The 21823-nt window shown below is 38.5% G+C and overlaps 1 protein-coding gene across 1 annotated transcript in view; it reads right to left on the reverse strand.

Moving 5' to 3' along the window:
* ank1b (ankyrin 1, erythrocytic b) overlaps positions 1-21823 on the reverse strand; it is a 118391-nt gene that overhangs the window by 33392 nt on the left and 63176 nt on the right. Inside the window, exons 19-35 of the mRNA XM_053478179.1 lie at positions 20962-21060; positions 18021-18119; positions 17484-17576; positions 17271-17343; positions 11667-11687; positions 10889-11012; positions 10707-10770; positions 8768-8880; positions 8422-8646; positions 8127-8281; positions 7696-7907; positions 5629-5833; positions 5242-5338; positions 4494-4722; positions 2437-2565; positions 1724-1843; positions 218-302 (exon numbers count right to left, since the gene is read on the reverse strand). Of these exons, the coding sequence (XP_053334154.1) occupies positions 218-302; positions 1724-1843; positions 2437-2565; positions 4494-4722; positions 5242-5338; positions 5629-5833; positions 7696-7907; positions 8127-8281; positions 8422-8646; positions 8768-8880; positions 10707-10770; positions 10889-11012; positions 11667-11687; positions 17271-17343; positions 17484-17576; positions 18021-18119; positions 20962-21060 (2143 nt within the window). The remainder of the gene's footprint in view (positions 1-217; positions 303-1723; positions 1844-2436; positions 2566-4493; positions 4723-5241; positions 5339-5628; positions 5834-7695; positions 7908-8126; positions 8282-8421; positions 8647-8767; positions 8881-10706; positions 10771-10888; positions 11013-11666; positions 11688-17270; positions 17344-17483; positions 17577-18020; positions 18120-20961; positions 21061-21823) is intronic.

A 21823-nucleotide genomic window follows, 5' to 3' on the forward strand; every position in this document is an offset into this window, starting at 1 on the left:
CTAGGTGGACGCAGGGAAGCCCTGACCCCACAGAGCTGCCTGCAATTAATTACGATCGGACCTGTTTGGCAGAGCTAGGCGTCGAGGACAGGGCTTGGCATCCAGAGCTCAGTCAGTGCCATGCACAAGTTCATTAGGAGCCAGAGAAAGCAGGGGATATGCCATTCATAAAGAGCACCCCTGTGTCCTCTTGCAGCATGGAGGTGCTGTGTCTTACCCAGACCCGACTCGCTCAGGGTGCTGTACCTCTCCCTCAGGGCCAATGGTGTCAGAGTCCGCCTGCGTTCTTCACCACCTGCCACCTGGATTATACAGAGCGGAAAATATAGGTTATGTGCTTTTAATCTGTCCTGCTGAGACATCCTAGAAATACATCCAGAAATACCTCCAGGATGTGTGCCATGGAGGAAAATAATAAGAAAACAATTTCGGTTGTTAAAATGTCTTTCAATTTTGGTTTGCCCACCTTTGTTTTCCAGATGTTGTAGCTCAGCAGTTTTGTGACAAGTATTGTTTTAGGGAAAATATATAATTTACAATAAATCAACTATGGTCAAAACTGTACTAGTCAGAAAATTTTACCAACGTTATGACCATCACTAAAGTAGTCATCACTAAAGTGAAAGTCCCACATGTCAGTCACAGAACACATCAATTCAAGGTGTTGCTTAAACAATATTAAAGAAAAGGAAAAAAAATATTTGTTTGCATTCATCTTTAGGGTTAAGATCATGGTGGTAGCTACACATGAAAGCATCCTTTGATGTGTAGCTAAAGAAAAACTGGAAAACTGGTAGGATTCATGAATACATGTTTAGGCCATTAAAGAGTGCTTGGGGGCCAGTGTTTAAGACGTGAAGCAGACAGAACAATCAGTGCTGGGATAAGCGCATTAGTGTAGCAGATATATTTATACATACACCTATACATATAATACATGCAATTGAAATCTACTTAATAAAGATGATCTCACACCTTTATTCCGCACTCTTGGTGGTAAACATAAAAATTGTAGTTAATTTAACAGATGGCGTTATAATTTTTTTTTAAACACGCATATGAGTGTTCAATTAAATTACATGTGAATGAAGTCGCTGGCACATCTAATAGAGAAATAAATCTAGCTTACTCTCTAAGATCTAGATTACTCTATAATCTAGCTAATTGTGTTCTGTTATTCTACACAAGCAATGGTTCTTATAGTTTCTAGGTGTCTCCCCTAACACCATAGCAATAGGTCAAAAATCATAAACACTAGGCCCATAGATTATTTTAGTCTGTCAGGAATAAGTTGGATGTATGAAAGTTTTTGGCTTGGATTTTATTTTTCTAGGGCTAAATGCATAAATACAGTATACGCTGTGAAAGCAAGTTATGAAAGCTCATTACATTTTACCATAAAATGCATAACATTACAATTACATTTACAGATGCAAGACATCTTCTTACTTATAGCCATAGTACTTTGAAATAGTATTTAGTACTATTACCTTAGTATCATTAGTATTACATAATACCTACAGTAGTAAAACCGTAATGGGGTCATGGTGTTTTGGGGGGTTTGGTCATGGTGATTGCTCATTCAAAGATAAATACCTGCAATGAAGGGTAGAAATTTGGGCAAAATGGTCCAATTTTATTGAGATAAACTTTTATATTTAATATGTACTTATATATAACTTAATAACTCAAATTAATTCAGGTATAGAAAAAGAAACAGTACCTTAACACAAGGAGGCATGGTAATGTTGAGGTTACACAGCACATGCTGTGCATCCTCATATTTGGTGGACTTGCGGAGGAAAGACAGGAACCCTGTGGATTCCTTGTTGCTGTCTCGCACCTGAGAAATAGAGAGAGGGGAACAGGAAAGAAATAAGAGGGTAGAGAGAGACAGAGAGAGAGAGAAAGAGAGAAAGTAAAGGGCATTAGACAGGTTAGCCACCCAGGGATGACTCATACAGGTACGGGGACAGGGGACGGGGAAAGGATGGAAGCAGTCCTTAGGCAGGCGAGAGAGTGAGATTTACCTTCACATTTACCTTGTCGTCTGTGTGATCAGACAGTAAGAGAGTAACCGTGAGAGAGAAAGAGAGAGACAGTAAGACAGACATACCGACAAGCAGGCAGAAAGGTAGGCATGCAGGCAAGGCGAGACAACGTTTAAAGCTACACCATGGTCACTGAAAGTACCACAAAAAGCCACAACAACGGACAGAAATAAACAGGGATTATAATGGAGAATGAAGCTGGAATGAAGGATAAGGCTAGTGGACGAAGAGGGTCACGATAATTGATGATTGTTAGAGATAAGAACTAAAAATGTGCACCCGAAATGAATGAAAACAAGAACTCATTCATAATAGACACAACATGTGCATAAGGGATATATTAAAGACATTTCTGTTTAAAGAGAAAGAGACAGATAAAACGAACCTTCACTGAGACGGGCAGTCTGTTGTCTCTGAAGGCTTGGAAGCTGAAGGTGCGAGGCTGCTGTGTGGCCTTTCTCACTGGCACAAGGTTTCCAGAGCATTCCAAATGCAGCGGCATCCCCTCCATTACCTGTTAGAAGAGAAATACAAATACTGTAAATAAAAGAAGCGTGTAGCATGAGTCAATGTGAGTCAGAGTCTAAGTGTGAGTCACACATCTAATATATATAAACACACAAGCCCTGCCAGCAGAAAAATATGATCCCCATAATTCATCCTGGAATTACATACACATGTTTTGTATTAGCATCCGACCCCTATTATACGGAACAGTTGCTTATGTAACAACATACAAAGGGATATCAGTAAAATACAGTCATTCATCTAAAGTGGGTTGGAACATATTTTACGGGAAGACAAAGTGTTGTTTTTTATGCAAACACAGATTTCTTTATGATGCACCACAGATCAGATCTCTCGCACTATGACTATTTTCATTGTGCCTGCTTAGTTAGGGAACATTATTCAAGAACATGAAGTAAGATTTTATAGTTGTATTATGTGTTTATGAAACAAAAAGTTAGAAGTATGCTATTATAGAATTATTATCAACAATACTATATTAATTATCAATGTACTGTATAATGAGTTTTTTTTCTTTTTGTTTTTGTCACCTGCATGCTACATCATTTTATAATTATCTCCTCTTTGCTCTCTTCTTTATTTTCTCTCCCTCTCTCTTTTTCCCCTCTACTTGTCTCTCTGTCGAGCTATACATGTCGCTCCTGATGCCAGTGATCCAGACCCCCTCTGCCCCCTGGAGCTGTCTCGTCCTGGTGTCCTGCTTCTGGTTGGAGATCTCATCACATGGATGCCCATGTGGTCTGCCTGGGATGCGTGTGGTGACTGGGGACGTTTCCGCATTCTGCGAAAAAGGTCCTGTCCTCGGTTGAGGCAGACAGCTGTTTTCTGAGGGCTTATGACTTTAGTCGCTCAATAGTTCAGGACTGCACTGTAAACCCGAATAAGTTGGCAAAACTCAAAAAATTTGAGGTAATCAGTTACATCAATTTTTTTAAAGTAATGATGTTTCCAGTTTTAAGTAAATGGAACTATGAGTTTTTGAGTTTGTTGTACTCATTTTTTTTAGTTGTTGCAAATCAAATTAATTGTTGTTGGTCTTTCGGCTGCTCCTGGCAATGGGTCGCTACAGAGGACAATCCGTCCCACACACAAGCTTGGCACAGGTTTTACACCAGATGCCCTTCCTGACGTAACCCTTCCATTTTATCTGGTCTTGGGACAGGCACTTCATCCAGTTGTTGGGAATCGAACCCGGGGCTTTCACATGGCAGGTGAAACACCTACCACTGAGCCACCAGTGCCCCTGATGACGTCAGACACAAAATCACTAGTCTGAAAGACTTTAAGTTGGTGGAACTTTAAGGTGACAGTTACTGTTACTTAAGTATACATAAAATAAAATTTGTTCAGCTAACTTGAAAAGTGTCATTTCTACAAACTCAAATACCAAAAAGTTCTAAATACTCATAAAGGTCTATTAATTTGAACTAATTGTAATTATTTAAGTTAACAGTACTCAATATGTTTAATTACTTTGAGCCTTAGGGTTTACAGTGTGGAGTTTCCTACAGATGCAGATCAATCCCTGCTATCCGTCTCACCCAAATGAGGATGGTTTCCCTGTTGAGTCTGGTTCCTCTCAAGGTTTCCTCCTATTACCATCTCTGGGAGTTTTTCCTTGCCACTGTCGCCGTCGCCCTTGGCTTGCTCATCGGGGACAGTCTTATTATTTTAATTCATACACTTACACATTTTATGCAAACTTGAATTATTTTTTTGAGTGTGTAAAGCTGCTTTGCTACAATGTCAATTGTTAAAAGCACTATACAAATAAAATTGAATTGAATAATTACTTTATTTTAGCATAACACATTTTCTCCTGCACACCAAAGACAGAAGGTAAGCATTAGTCAGTAATTCGTTATAAATGTTACAAAAGCCCTGAGCATTTGGACATTAACACACTGAGCTAACCTCTATGTCTCGGCTACGGGCCACTTCAGTGAAGTTTTCGTGCAGCTCCAGGGTTTTGTCCATTTTATCGTCTGTCATGCAATAGCAGCGAAGACGGCCTTCACGGGCCTCATTCATCTTAGCAAACACCACAAACTTGGCCATGTAGGGCACGGCGGTTAGCTCACGGTACAGCAAGTTGGCAAAGGTCACGGCCTCTGCTGTTCGAGGACAGTCAGCCAGCCAGAACCTGCCGCAGTAAGGAGCCAAAAAGATAATAAGCTCTGAGCATCCAGAATACACAGCTTCACTTTGCCATTTGTATACAAATAAATTTAGAGGAACATAATAAAAAAAAGGAAGATTTTTCTTCCTTATAAAAATCCCAGAACTGATATACTGTATGACCTTAGAATGACTGAAAGCTCCATAGGTCTGTAAAACTCTGTTATTGACTGTCTTCTGAAAAGCCCAGCCCCGTTTACCCGTTACACACTGCAGGAAAAATGAACCACTTTTTTTTTTGAAAATTCTTTTGATTTTAATAATGTTTCAACATTAGACATGTGATTTTTTTGGACAAAAAATATATTAAAAAATCTAGTGTTTTTAAACCATCCTCAACAAGACTATGCATTATTCCCTTTCATACAGTAGTTTGCAAGTTTGCCTTTAGTTCTATGTCAATTATTGAAGTTTTTAATAACTGTATCAATTTGCTATAAAATAGGTGAATGATCTAGTGTCAGGGTTTGTAAGTGAATCTCACCTTGCTGATACATTGGTGGTGAAGTTGGCGCAGTTGTTGGAGTACATGAGTTTGGTGGTGCCAGTGATGTCCTCCCACTGAGCCGGGGCCGTACCCCCTGCAGGAAGGATTCATAGCTTTTTCACAAAATATGTGCATTTGTGTCCTTCGTTTCACGAGCAGCACCATCTGGAATCATTGTGCGCATGCTATCTTTATCCCTGCATCTTTTTTCAGACTGGATATAAATCTGTTTCAGCCTCATCCAAAGCATCGGCAGGGTGAGCAGATCAAAGCCAGCTAAGGCTGATGTACACAGGAATATGAGCTAATCTCCCTTTTGTACATGCACAAATCCTTTTAGAACAAACCATAACATGGGAACATATGTCAGAAACCAGACTGTACCAATGACGCTGCAGAGGAGGCGCAGGCTGGTGGTGTCCCCTTCACCAGCATCGCGTGGACTCTCCCTCCAGGAGGGGGGCAGGGGGATGCGCAGGCCGATGGGCCGATGGAACTTACGCCTGCGCGGCTCCACCGTCACCACAGGGCTGAAGGTGGCCTGGTTCCCTAAGTGTCGAGTCAGCAACTCGTCTGGGATAGGCTGAGCCTGGAGAGGACAGGAGAGGAGAGAAGAGAAATAGAAAGATGACAAATGAGAATGATCATATGAGCAGCAACTTGGTGAAAACACGATATTAGGTCTGTAGTGAGTATAAATGAGGAAGTAAATACTTAAACTGAGACATACAAAAGCATACAGACTGTGGTAAACACATATTCCTTCAGGATATTAACATACTGTATATTACACATGTATTCTGGAGTTCTTCCTCTGTGTCATTTAGTTTGCAACTGATTAAACTGATTAAAGGAGGAAGCAAAGGAGAAAAAAAATAAGCAAACATATTACATCAATGAAACTGAACAAAGCAAATTAAAAGCCCATCTAGACTTATTAGACTTTTCAGCAGAAATGTTGACTGGAGAAAACAGAGATAAATGAAAACACAAAGACACATTGTGATTGATGCAAAGCAGTTAATTACAGGAACTTGCACTACACCCAACTGAAAGGCTGCAAGAGTCCAGTGGCCTTTTTAATACAAAAATCCAACTTAAATGAGAGCAAAGTAATGTTTATGGCCATATGAGATCTTCAGTGCTGTCTAGAGATTGGGGAAAAAATGATTCAGTTATGAATCACGATTCATTTGTGTGGCGATTCACATATTGACTCCAAAATCAATTTAAAATAAATATTATTTCATTTATAATAGAGATGAAGCTATTATTTTTTTATTTTCAGATATATAAACGATTTTGTACGTCTAAGTCGCGGAACAGAAACGCATTTTTATGGTGTTACATTATTAAAATCACGTGTTAAAAGCCCTCAATCTGCCTTTTTCTCCAAACGCTGTAAGCAAATTAGTTTTAAACCCACTCATTACACACACTTACACAAGTCTCAAAACACCACAAGCGCTAATTAGCCGAAAATCATGTTTGTTAGAAACTTCACGTGCCCACGTTAGAAGCCGCAGGCTCGCAGCCCCTTAACCCGCACACTCAATCAAGATGTTTTTTTTTGTGTGTGACTTTGGAGGCATCACAATTTCTTTATAATCATACAGATACTATTTACACATTTTCATCCCGTGTGATTGGAGTAAATTATTCGCTAAGTTTGTTTAGAAATAATGCAGGGGACAGAGAGATACAGCTCGACTGCCTGTAAAGTTGGGCAATTTGATTTAACCTTTACTTTATCGCAACCTACTGTACTATAGAGTGATGCAGCAGTGCTTTACCCCTTCAGGGTATCCTCGTCTCATACTGTAGCTCCTTAACTGTACAGACTTTGTAAACAACTTATCATCAAAACTTTAATTTTCAACAACAAAAACAAGATCATTCATTTGTAAACTGCTACATAGCTGACCCAAGTCATTGCCGTAATTCAGCACAACTGCGTATGTTTAGCTGCATTGCATTCTGTGACATTTGCCGTTTCCATTACTTCTACTCTGAAGTTTTCATTATGACATCATCACTAAAAAACGTTAAGTGAGAAAGAAAGCTCTTGCTCTTTTATTTTTAGGAATTAACCAAGAAAACCCTATTATATTCCTTTATGTTAGGGACTGTATTTTTTTCTCCGATTAAACAACATTGTACCAAAACTAGGAGTATCAGAAAAAATTAATACAGCACCAACCATTAAATTATTACCAGAATCATTAACTCTGTGTAACTAAAGAGTGTAACACCAAATGGGGTGAGGAAGGACCCCTCAAGGTTCAGTATACACTCTTAGACAAAATGAATTTTCTTTACTCCTAAAGATTTGCTTTATTTTAAAATAAGCTTAAACTTGAAATTCCTCCTGAATAATCATTTATGAAGAAGTTATGAACTATCATATAAACCCTTGCATTCTGGCCAATCCTAAAAACCTTTACATCCTACCTGCAGGCCCAGTCGCACTCGTTTGGTGACTGCTGTCTCAGGGAATATGGCCTGAACTTGGGGTACTAGCTGACTGATTAGCTGACCACCCTCTGGACCAATTAAATCACTCTCCTGCTGTACACGTGACACCACAGCAAAGTAAAGTGGGAAGTCTGTGGAGATAATTCGGCGAATTCTTTTCTTCTCCAGCTCCTCCTGACTCTCCAAATCTGAACAAGAAAATCTGGAGGTAAGAACTGCATTGATACAAATGATGTAATACATTCAATGTTTCTTTGGAATTTTTTTACTTGGAATTCTTAAAAGACATCCTATGTTTTCTATCTATGTTTTCTACATGCAAACCTCATGGATTATTCTGGCTGAATAGACTAAAATATTTTAGGGAGATAAATAAACAAGATGCATAAATAATGAGCAAGTCTTACCTTCATCCATGCCATTAAGTATAGTCTCTAGAACATCGTCACCATATCGGCTTCGGTGCTCTTTCCACACTGAACCATTCTCACTGCGAAGCACCACCAGTTCTCGATCTCCCCTTCCAAGTGAAGCAAAATGAGGGATCTCCACGATCACTGGCCTGAAATACAGATAAGCAATACACCCATATATATTGTGCCAAACATCTGCATATATGTATGTGGCAATTTTAATACATTTTCTTACTTCTGTTTTTCATACTTGTAAAGAAATACATTTATCTCTTTCAGTCAGGCTCACCCCAGGAACTGCATGCTGGAGGGCCCCAGGGAGATGATGCGTGAGGCAAGGCCTTCTCCCTCAACCAGGGGAGGAGGTGTCGTGAGTTTTTGTGGCTTCACTAAACGGCAGGTGATCCGTGTTGGGGCAGCACAGGTACGAGGGGGTATAATCACCCGGAGGCCATTGTGTCTGCTTCCACGCATAGACCCACCTCTTGCATCTACCATAAAACTCACCAGAAACCTAACAACCAGCAATCAAGCAACCAGTGAACAAATTGGTCTACATTTGATACAGATGAACAGCATAAACCAGTGACATTGTTACAGTATGTGCCTGATCCAATAAGGTGTATGCAACTGACCCAGTGTGAATGGGGCTGGCTACTGGGCTAACGTTGTCTGAGGTTTCAGTGGCAGGACTACTGGGGATAAGAGAGTCCTCATCATACTCCTTAGGCAAAGGAATAGGAGTGTGCTGCAGAGACACAGGACATCATTCATCAATAAGGGCATCAAATACAAGCGAGCAAATAGGCCTAAATCATTTAAACCATCTGTAGACCATAGAGTATGTACTTTGATGTAAATCAAACAAGTGATTGTGGTGAGAGGGAGTTTTGCACTTCCCTCCAGAGTTTCGGTTTTTCACCTGATAATCATTGGTTGTAATTAAGGAGCGTATAAAAGGGCGCTGTGAGAATAGACAGGTGTGGCGCTAATTCACCCCAGGTTGCGTCTCCGGAAGTTCGTTGCCGTGTGCGAGAGGTATGTTTGGTGTGCTGTACTTTGGTTACTTGTACACCTAAGTCATTATTTAACTAATCTCAATTTTCTTTGGGAAGCCGGCAAGTTTTAGGATCTTTATGGGATCCGAGGGAACGGATGAGCAGCTCATTGGCGTCCGTATGTATTTACCCTGTTTAAAGAGCTGCGCGCTTCGTGCTCGTGTACCACGGGAGATGAATGCTATTGTTTAGTGGATTGGCTGCCAGATAGATGTGGTCTGCATCGTGCGGTAGGTGAGGGTTATCTTTGTTGGCACCCGCCACACAGGTATGTGCTGTATCTTTACTTTTATGTTCTTTTACATTTTAGGTAAATTGATCGGCTGGCGAGCATGCTTTTCTCACCTGTCTTTGGCTTTGTCGCTCACAACTTGGAGGTTGCTTTGCAGCGGTATTTGTCTTTTTGTTTTGTTTTTTTTTGTTTTGTAATTAAATTTGTTTTTTTCTTTTAGGAGCTGGGAATGGAGAGAAGGCAGGCTAGCTGCTTATAGAGTGGTGTGCTTGTTTACCAAGTGTGGAGTGGTACTACATTTTCACTAGTGTGAGGTTGGTGCACGTGTGGTTATTTATTATCGTGAAGGAGTGTAGTCCTGTACCTAGCCTGCCTCTGTATGGTTAATCTCCCAGCTCCAATTTCTTTTCTTTGCTGGGGATGTTTTAATCTGTTTTAACGGTCATTTTGATATTGCGTGATCTGGAAATTTCCTGTATAAATAAAAATTTGTATTTTTGTATCCATGTCCCTGTGTTCTCACTGAGAGGTTCAAACCTGCATGTCTTAAACTTTTCCCAGGTAACCAATCCTAGGTGGCGTAATCGGTAATTTAGTCTTTTAATGTTGGTCTAAAGGAATTTTCTGTTTAAATTTTCCGACATAGAGAAAAGACACCCACCACACCGCCACATAAGCAACAGCTAAGGTTGGAGTGTTAACTCTGCTGAGATGTATTTTATTAAATTTTTTTGCGGCTATGTAATCTGACACTGTAAATATTAGAGAAATCTCATCTTTGATTGCAAATTGTAAAAAGATTTTTTTCATTTATCACTTATCCTGAGTTGTGGAAGATCTGGAAGCTACTATGAGAACATTAGGACAAAGTTAGAGAATTCACCCCACTCTATTGCACAGCATTATACAAATCTAGTACATTCACCTTCATTCAGACCTAGGAGCAATCTAGTAGACCAAATCTCTCTACATTTAGGTTTTTGGACAATAGAAGGAAACTAGAGAGTACAAAGGAAACCCACACAAACATAGACAGCAAGACAATCTTAACATCACTTAACAATGGGAATTAGCTTGTTTTTTGTATGTAATAATAATAAATAATGTGCCAATTTTGTCTGTTGTAATTATAGCATCCTGTTTCAAAGTTTCTGTAAACTCAAGAACCCACATTTGTGGTTAGATTAAAGAAAACGAAATTGTTTCACCCATCTTTATAAAGGGTGCTCATAATTTTAGAGCTGACTGTAAGTGTTAAATCCAAAGAAAATTACAAACTAATACCTGGTCAAGCATGACAGTTTCTGGAGATACACATGGAATTCTGGGAATTGCAGGTGAGTAGGGTCTAGGGGGAAGTAGAGACGTTTTGTTAATTCTATTATTAAGATGCTTAACTGTCTGACTACTTTTAGATGTTATTAAAGATCAGATGCTCTTCTCTGTTTTTTCACTTAAGAACTTACGTTGTGCCCATCCCACTCTCAAACTCCCGCAGGGATTTCTTTGGTGAAAGAAAGTCATCATCTTGATCCTTCAGGTCATCCAGCTTCAGGTAGCGAGCGCCATCCATTCCCAACAGCTCATCACCTACATATTAGCACAACAGCAGACATTAGTCCTCTAGAGCAGTATCGAGGAAAAGAGGGGAGGAAGAAGACAAACAAATGAGAAGACTAGTGAGAAAGGTGGAGAGAAGTGAGAGCTGTGATTTAGGGAGAACTCAGTTGTTATTCCAGCATTCACCACTAACCATCTTTCAGATACAAGCACACATCCAAGCAATGGAGTCATACACACAAACAACCAATGAAAAACATGGATAAAATCGAGATAGAGATTAGTTCCTGCTAGGTTTAATCATGGAAGTCCATGTGGATGGAAATACAGCCACTTTGTCTGTTCAATTCCTAGGAGCTTTCTGTTGAGTCAAATGAAGACCATTAATCAATTAAGCATTAAACGTTTGTTAATTAATTAACTAGCAGTCCTGTAGAGGTGGAATAAGAAGCAAATTTTGAATGATGGTCCCACAAACAGGTGTTAGTGCTGACAAAGTATAAGCGAATCATGACTACATGGCAATGAGGAACCCATACTTTTCTAAAACTGAACCATAGATCTCAAAATAGAGCAGCTACAAGTCAGCATCAGACAGTATGAGAGTGCTCGAGATGCAGTCACATGACGTCATGAACCACCGACAACTGGACAATCAAGGCAGAGACGGTTAGACAATCCTACCTAATGTTAGCTGTGCAGCTCCTGGAGAAGAGATGGAAACAGCATGGTTCAGAGTAGATCATTAGCATAGAATATCCTGATACTGTAGGTTAAGTTTAAAATTCCACTGCATTTGCTGGCTGTATTTTTAATAATAGTCTTCTTAGACTGCAAATATGAGAGGGTCCAGTGCATGTTGTGGTCATACAGGTCCCATCTGCCAAGATGGTCAGGATGTAAAAAAAAAAAAAATTCTATTCACACCCTAATTTGTTCACATAATATTAAAAGTATTAACTATTTACGCGTCTATCTTTAAGTTTTCATCTTCTGAGTGTTGGCATTAGCATAAACATACATGGTTAGCATTACACCACATGATTGTCACAGAAGATAATTATCAATTATCTTTAAGATTCTGGAAAATATAGTAGCAGAGCAGCTATACTCATATCTACATAGAAATGGCATACATGAACTGTATCAGTCAGGATTTAGACCTCATCACAGCACAGAAACAGCACTCGTTAAAGTAGTAAATGACATCATTGATTATAGTATTCTTCTTCACAGAAGAAGAAAATGTAGTAGGAATTAAGGGTACAGCCCTCTCCTGGCTCAGATCCTATTTGACCGATCAGTATCAGTATGTAGACTTAAATGGTGATTATTCTGCATGTTCTTTAATAGAGTTTGGTGTTCCACAGGGTTCAGTTTTAGGTACACTGTTTTTTTTTCCCTTTACATGCTTCCTTTGGGCAACATAATCCGTAAGCATGGTATTAGTTTTCACTGTTATGCTGATGACAAACAGTTATATGTCTCAGCAAAACCTGATGAGATAAACCAGCTTACTAAAGTTGAGCAATGTGTGTAAGACATAAGAAATTGGATTCTAATTAACTTCCTTCTGCTTAATCCAGATAAGACAGAAGTTTTAGTCATAGGACCGCAAACAGCTAGAAGTAAGATTCTAGATCACTCTGTAAGTTTAGATGGCCTTTCTGTTCCATCAAGTGCAACAGTAAAAGACCTCTGTGTGATTATAGATTCCAGCCTTTCATTTGAAGCTCATGTAGATAATATTACCAGGATAGCATTCTTTCACCTCAGAAATATTGCCAAGATAAGAAATATATTGTCGCTAAACGATGCAGAAAAACTAGTTCATGCTTTTATCACCTCTAGGTTGGACTATTGTAATGCCCTACTGTCTGGTTGTTCAACTAGGTGCATAAACAAGCTTCAGCTAGTCCAGAATGCAGCAGCGAGAGTCCTCACTAGAACCAGAAAATACAAGCACATTACACCTATCTTATCTTCACTTCATTGGCTCCGTGTGAAATTTCGCATTGCATATTATGAAAACTACAGCTGGGGGCAGAGCTTTTTCTTACAAAGCCCCAAAAATTATGGAATAGTCTTCCAAATAGTGTTCAGGACTCTGACACAGTCTCAGTGTTTAAGTCCAGGCTAAAAAACTATTCATTTAATCAAGCATTTTTATAAATAGATTTGCCTTAGGTAAAGGAGCAGATCTGGGGGACTCATGGACGTATGGTGAACTGGTATGTTTGGATGCTGTCTTCCCCACTCTCATTGATCACTCAGATTTGTTGACGGTAAGGCGATTGGTTGCTTTACATCTCAGGGAGCCCTTATGTCTGTGTTTTCTTTTGGCTCTCCCTTTTAGTTATGCTGTCATAGTTAGTCCTGCCGGAGTCTCTGCTTGCACTCTACAGTTAATATACATTCACATTATACATTATATGACTGTGACCATACCTAACTGTTCTCTCCTCTTCTGCTCTCTTTCCCACTCTTTCTCTTACCTTTCTCCCCCTCTCTCTCCTTCCCTCTCTCTGTCGAGCTACACATGTCGTTCCTGAGCTGCCGGTGATCCAGACCTGTCTGACCCATCCTGGCGCCCTGCTTCTGGTTGGAGATCTCGTCACATGGATGCCCCGTGTGTCTCTTTAGGATCGTCTTGTATCTGGGGATGATTCTCTCTACCTAGAAGACGGTTCTGGCCTCGACTGGTGTTGGCAGCTGTTTCTCTGAGGACTTGACCATTCGATAGTTCAGGACTGGAACTTCATACAGGTCTACTGAAGTTTTTAATAACTAACTAGACTCCATATTAACATCAATTAACATCAGCTGAACTGCCTGCCAACTAACACGCAGTATGAATGCAGATCAATTCCTGCTCTCTGTTTCACCCAAATGAGGATGGGTTCCCTGTTGAGTCTGGTTCCTCTTAGGGTTTCCTCCTACTACCATCTCAGGGAGTTTTTCCTGGCCACTGTTGCCCTTGGCTTGCTTACCAGGGACTATCTGACCATTTTGATTCATACACATTCAAATTCCATACAAACTTAAATAATTCTTTTGATTGTGTAAAGCTGCTTTGGGACAATGGCAATTGTTTAAAGCGCTATACAAATAAAATTGAATTGAATTGAAAAAATAAATGATCAGTGGCTTTGGTAAATTCTTCTCAAGTTTTGATAAGTTTACAAGAACTGAAATATGTTTCTATGGACTCATTCAAAACATTTAAAAGAGAATGACTCTAGGCAGTTTCTTTATCTCAGGCTTCTGTCTAATTTTACATTTTATTGTTTCGTAAACAGGTTAACACAGTTATCAGTCCCCCCATAAAATGTGTGTGTGTGTGTTAATGCTTCAGCTTATATAGCCCTCAGATGATTTTCATATTTCACGCTCATAAATTATTCTTTATAAATTACATATTATCTATATAAATGAAACAAAGATTTTTTTTCTGTACATCGCTCTTTCAATGATATCTTTACATTTTATACAATGGAGGACCCCAAAACCAGGCCGTCTGTATCTGTCTGTATGTCTGTTCAGCCATATTTATCACAGCATCACGCAAATTATTATCCAATAACTTACATATAACTTTATCCAATAGTTTTCTCATCTGTGATTCACTCTATGACTACTGAACAGGGAGTATATTTGGCTGACAACAGGTACAACTTAGTGTAAAAGAAGTCTAAGATACTTAACCTTAAAAAATATTTCTTTGTATGAATAAAAATGAAGAAAAAGACAGACAGACATGTACGTGGGCTTCAACCTGAAATAATAATATCACTGATTACATTAAAGCTAATCAGCTTACTTGTAGTATTAACCTTTAAACCATTTTTAAAAACGATCTTGTCCCATTAACATTATCTCCACAAAATGTGCTCTTTCATTTTCTATATAACCTCTGCTTCACCCTTCCAGATACCAGGAAAATTACAAATTTAAAACTATTAGCCTAATTAGCCTTTTTATAGCCACAGGCAATATAACAATTGAAAAAAGGACAAAATGTTTTCATAATTTTTGCTTGTACACACACTGGAGGCTCATCTCGATGTCTAAAAATGACCAAGAATTAAATTTTACAGGCACCTTACAAATGCATGCTTAGTTCACTAAAGCCAGTGGAGTCCATGACTGTCATACTGTACTTTCATTTAAATGACTATATTTTCTGCTTAGAATCCTCTTTTCAATGCTGCTGTTTGCAGTTTTGCCATTCTACAGTTGGATTACAGACTGCTAGTATAAAAGACCAAAGTGTCAATATGGATGCAGGTTTTTATTCCAGCTTGTTTGGGAATGAAAAATAAATAAATAAATTCAACAAGTAAAAAGTAGTCCTTTAGGGAAAAGACTTAAGACCTCTGGTATAAAGCTTGAGACCCTTTGGGACGAGGTCATCAATCTGATCCAGTACAGAAAGGGTTGGTGTAGCTGCAGGTTTACATTCCAACCAAGCAGGTTTTTTTAGTTTAGTTAATTTTGGTCTCATATCAATGAGCATTTCTGCCTTCAATTTTACTAGAACAAAAACCTGTAGACAGACTGCCCCCAGATATGCAAAAAAAAAAAAAAAAGCAGATGTATAATGTTGCATGTGTCATGGTTTTCTTTTGTCCTGGTGTTTAAGACTGCTTTTCCCTTTTTACATAACCAATTAAACATTTCCCCCTTTTTCCTTATAAATTGGTAACTTGCCTATTCCTTCCCGCTAGCTACCTACTGTAGATCTCCATCTCTATCACACAACAGCTACAGTACCAACCATGGAGTGTGGAAGCTAGCATATACTTATTACATGAAACGTGAAGCCACATTAGTTTGAAGCTTATCAAACTAAATAGCATGAGTAACTAAAGAGCATCAGAGAGTAGCATAAACAGCTAACCCCTGTTTTCCACATACATACATACAAGTCAAAATCTGGGCACAACTTCTGATTACATGATCTTTTCATGCAATTGACATGTGTCTGTTACTTATGCTCTGTAAAGCCGACATAACGTCGCTAATCTGAGGTGCTATAAAAAGGGATAATTTTTGAGGCTGGTAAATGTACAGTAAATGTTCTTCTCCTCTGCAGCAGAGGTAAGTTTTGGTCTTGCTTTCATGCAATGGCCTCTATGAGAGCCAGTTTCATCATGATGCTTGATAGGTTTTGCAATCAATTATTGTTATAGAATGTAGAAAATCAATTTGAAACTGGCATGTCCAAACTTTGGACTTGTACTGTACATGAGTTCAGAGACTCACTCACTCTCGCTTTATCCTGTATTCAAAGTTGCGGGGGCCTGGAGCCTATCCCAGGAGTCTTACAGTATGGCACGAGGCACAGTACATCCTGGACAGGGTGCCAATCCATTGCAGGGCACGCACATACACACACTACGGGCAATTTGGATTGCCAATTAGCCTCACCTGCATATTTTTGGACTGTGGGAGGACCCGGAAGAAACCCACAAAGCACAGGGAGAACATGCAAACTCCATGCACACAGAGACGGGAATCGAGCCTGGCCGGGAATCGAACCCGAGCCCTAGAGGGGAAATGCGACAGTGCTAACCACTACACCACCATGCCAGCATGTCCCGAGACTTATTATTGATATTCAATATTAATGTATTCTTGCGTTGATTGAGTGGAGATAAAGTACAGCAATTTAAAAAAAACATGTTATGATAAGTTTTACTAATTTGCTAATATTAATCAGTAATATCTAAGTAAAGTAGCCTGGTTTCTGTCTTAATATCTGGTCAGTCTAGTATTGATTCCATACAGAAATTGAATGAGCACGTCCACTTATAATGGTTTAGATAAATTTGTTTTCACATGAAAAACATCTCTTAAACATTTTTCATCTGTCATTTATTTATTTATTTACTTATTTTCACTTGAGTACATTTTTAGCTTGGATTTTTCTTCTTGTAGTTGTGTAAGATTTTGTCCTTTATTTTCACATAATAGTATATTATACTCATTGGTATAATTTCTTAGCAATTTATCAGTAACCTGAAGAGTGGTTTACAAAGGGAATACCAAAATCCCTATGTTTATGCTAATGTTTAAGCATGTTTATTTTATTTTTTTATCGCAATAAATTAACTGTGCAGTAGATTTTGTAGTGTAGCTAACTATTGTATCAAAAGCATTGTTTTGTTCTAAACCCTGGATCAATCAAGAGTAGTGTGTAGCTTGACTAGTTCTAAAAGCTCAGTAGGTCTTTCAACACTTTACCACCCAGTTTTGCCAAATCCTATGTAAAGCAGCTTTACTTACCCTCATCCTCTGAGACATCCAAGATCTCATCCACCGTCTCTGGGAAACTCATGCGATGCTTATCAGTGGTTATCTGGGAAAGAGAGAGAGAGAGAGAGAGAGAGACAACACATTGGATGACAAAAGAGGACAAAAAAATGTGGATATTTTAAACATCACAGCAACATAACATAAGTCACTTATGAAATACAAAACTCAACAGTAAGCACTCACTACAGATACAGATTCCTCAGTCACCAGCTTTAGTACATCAATGACAGAGATGTAGCCTAGCCGCTTAGCAATGCCCAGGGGTGACGTTCCATTCTGCCACAAACCAGCACACATAGACTGATTAGACAACATTATGGCAAGTTCTGATAACAACCCATATAGCAACATCAAACCACAGAGCATCTCTAAATATCAAACCCTCTAATATTGTAATACTGTACAATATCATGGAACTGCATTTTAAAATATGAAAAAGTCAGTCTACCCAAAACCGCCCTTATAGATAATTGGAGTTTAAAATGGTGTTTGAACTATTTCTATTCAAACACCTTTTTAAAATTTGAACACTGGAGCTCTTTATTGGCTGAAGCACAAAATATCAAGTAGGCCTATACCTTTCTAAAATTTGACAATGTTTGAAATATAGCATATAGTAAGATAACTACAATAAGATTGTTACTAAATTCTGAATAAAAAAATAATCAGAAATCTAAAAGAATTAAAGGTAATGATGAACAAAATGAAACAAGTCCCTACTGTTGTGATCTCATTGGGCAGAGCTCCGTGTTTTAGGAGGAGAGTGACGATGTCCGTATGACCTTGCTGGGCCGCCTGATGGAGTGGTGTATAGCCCACCTAAATGGAAGAGAAACAAGGAGAGAAACAAAATAAATAGAACCAAGACTTTCAAAAGCTGTCCAGCTTCTAGACATGTTCTGAAACATTTTCTGACTGTCAAGTACATAACAAAGAACAACATGGATGTTGTTTACACGGAGTTCGGCTAAAGCAGCCCATGCACTTCCCCCTTGCTGTTTTTGTGTGTGTTTTCCTGTTAGGCTACATAAATATAAAGTTCATAATTCAAAGGTTAAACCAAATTAAATCACAATATCATTCAAACTTTTATTTCTTTTTGTAGACATGCCATAATGTGCAATTATGCCTTATGTTAAACTATCACTGCATGAGCTAGTCTTAACTTACATATGGCTAAAACATAGGCTAACACTAAATCACAAGTCAATATGGAGATTAAATTCTCTCTAATGTTAGCTGGAAATATGTTATCGCCCACTTTAATTTGTGATATGAAACAAATGAACATAACTGTCATAGCTTCTTTGTAGCATGTGTCAGAAGTTAGCAAATGTCTTGAATATTCAACCATACACATTATGGAGATACACGATATAAGTACAATCAAAAACATTTATGTTTATACTGGGGTGTATGAAATTTTTTTTTTTTTTTTTTAGTTGGTTTTTTGCTACATGGTGCGTACAATGTCAATTCATAATCACCTGAGTTTAAGGGTTAACAGTATATTCGAATTTTGGTTTTACTACTTTTTTTCACAAAAAATCATTTAAGTCTAAATACTTTATATAGCTTCTGTGTCTTTAATATGTCATAAAATACAGGATTGTGTGATCACTATAAAGGTACGCGTCTTTTATATCATCATATTGCTGCTTAAACAAGTTTACTATGAATCATATTTGCAATAATGTGTTAAACAGATTTTAACATTTTTATTTCATTAATATTTTAGAATTTTTTAGACTAATGTCCTAAGCTCATGTTACTCTGTCAAGTTTCTCCCTGCGGTGGTGTTTCCTCTGGGTCCCTCACTTTTCTTTCAAAAACATGCCAATAGATGTGAATTAGTGTGTTAATGTGTGCTCACATGGTGCCTTGTAACAAAATGGAGTACCATTCAGGGTGTATTCCTGCACTCATGTTCCCTGAATTGGGTTCGGACTCACCACCACCCTGACCATAATTGCTGAAAATGAATAATTAATTCATACATCCTTGACTAATGTCGGAAGGTTCAAGTCCAACCCAAGCTTTTGATGCAAAATAAAAGAACAGCCATGAGAGTAAAAACCACCTTCATTTCTCTATATAATGTCCTACACTAATGCACTTATCCCAGCATTAGTTTTTGAATACCATAAAGGTACAAGGTTTTCTCAGTATGCCAGAGCCATGATCAGGCTGACAGCTATACAGTATGTCTGAGAAGCTGGCCTACCAGTGACTTCTTTAACAGCCCAGACATGAGGAAATCACTTTTAGCAAGTTCAGGATTGTATGGGGGATTTGGTAACAACTTCCAGCCGAGTTCCTGTAATGTGCAATCGGTGTGCGTGAATGATTGTGTGAACAGTTCCCACAGACAGAGGCGTCATGTCCAAAAGCTGGTGACAAGTCATCTGTTGATTTTAAAGGTTCAGATGTTCAACTTGCTGAATGTTCATGGGAATGACTGCAGTGGATGCCAACCCACCTCGCCCAGGAGCCAAAGGCATACAGTACATCCTACTTTAAAATGTTTCCACCATTATTAAAATGTTACCTGCAGCCAAGAGTATCATCATCATACTGTGCTCGATTTGTTTTACGACTTTGTTAACAAAAAATTTGATCACACGTCCCAGTTTGACTTGAACGCCCCTTGTAGTTTTAAAGCATATTTAAAATAGATGGGTGCCAATACTATTATGCTTAATGTATTGAAAGGGATGTGAGGATGTGTATAATATAGTGCATTGGACAATACAGTGCATTGGACTTAATGTATTATAATGTCAGCATAATGTATTGGGAATGGTTAAGTTAGTACATAATGTACTGGGAGAATTGCATTTTAAAATATATTGCACATATATTTGATTTATAACTTAATGTATTGGGAAGGAGTTTCATCATCATGATTTGGTTTATGGTGTACTGCAATGTGTCTTAGTAATGATGCAGTGTGTTAGAAAGGCTTTGAGTATTGTAAGTAGTGAGACTTATAATATAAGGCAATAATATATGACTTATAGTGGAATGTATTGTGCGGGTTTAATTAAAATTAAAATAATGTAAAGTAATAAAGGGGAATTTGGGGTGTGATTTAATCTACTGTGAGGGGTTGCAGTTATGACTCAGGGTATTGGTATGGCGTTGAATAATGACTTAATGTATAGGGAGGACTGGCGTTATGGGTTTGTTGGAGTAAATGCCATCAGCCTCATTGACCCCTTGTGAATAAGACTGATGACAGTAACATACTGGGAAATTGAGTTTTCACATAATGTACTACAAAAAGTTTGAGTAATGTTGTACAACACAGGAAAAGTTTTTGAGTTGGTTTACTTACAGTAAAAATAAGATGTGTCATGACGTAATGGAAAGGATTTAAGTTAAGGTACAAAGTTTTAACACGGTTCTAAGTGATCATGTAATCCATTTGGTGGAGTTTAAGGTGTAGTGTAATATAATGGAAATTACTGATTTATAAGTGTTTAAGTTCTGACTTTATGTAATAGGAAGAAGGGCTTAGACGATCTGCTTTAAATCTGGTTTGCATTGTGTTTAGTCAATGTATGTAAGTCTATGATAAACCAGTGATCATAAAATTCTCTTTCACTGTGTGTTTTTAAGGTGCTGCAGTGACACCATGTGACTGGATGTTCGGACTTACCCTGGTCTTGCTGTTAACATGTGCCTGCTGTTGTAGAAGGAACTTCACCATCTTTATGTTGCCGTAGTGACATGCTACATGTAAGGGTGTGTATCCCATCTGTGACAGAGTAAAAGAAAGGTGTATAAGGATAATAGAAATGTATGCACTTACTGTTCATTTTATCTGTACACCTGGACATTTATGCAGTTATTTATGAGGCAGCAGCATTGTGCTAAGAAAAACAGGACAGGAATCCTATAATAACTCGTTAAAGAAATACTCTTTACAGCCATGGTAAACTGAAAAGCAGCTCAGCATGCACAGCACACCAAACCTTTAGGTAAATAACTTAAAACAGCAGAAGAAAACATCAAGTTCCACAAGAATCTGAGTCTATCATAAGGACAAACTCTTGAAAAAGACCAGGTGAGTTTTTTCTAATATTCAGCTGTCCAGTTTGGGTAAGTATGTGCGAAGTATGATAGCTTCTCGACCTTGTTTAACCAGAGTGGATCTGGTGTGGTTTTTCACTATAGTAACCGATCCTTTCTTGCTCACTCACTTGTCATCTCTACTGCTTTATCCTCTATACAGGATATATATAATTGGAAACGCCAATTAGAGGAAACCAGAACAAACCCACCAAGCACAGGGAGGACATGCAAACTCCATGCACACAGACCTTAAGAGCGGAATCAAACACAGACCCTGGAGGTGCATAGCAACAGTGCTAACCCCACTACACCACCGTACCACCACCCAACCTTCTAAAGTTTGATAAGATTAAAGAATGACCGAATTATTCTATTCTTTCTGTCATTAAAAACCCATATGGACATGTATGAACAATGTGTTTCTACCCCTGTGGGTGTCACTCAAA

Source organism: Clarias gariepinus, chromosome 19, assembly GCF_024256425.1.
Source record: "Clarias gariepinus isolate MV-2021 ecotype Netherlands chromosome 19, CGAR_prim_01v2, whole genome shotgun sequence".
In the NCBI taxonomy this organism is placed as follows: domain Eukaryota; kingdom Metazoa; phylum Chordata; class Actinopteri; order Siluriformes; family Clariidae; genus Clarias; species Clarias gariepinus.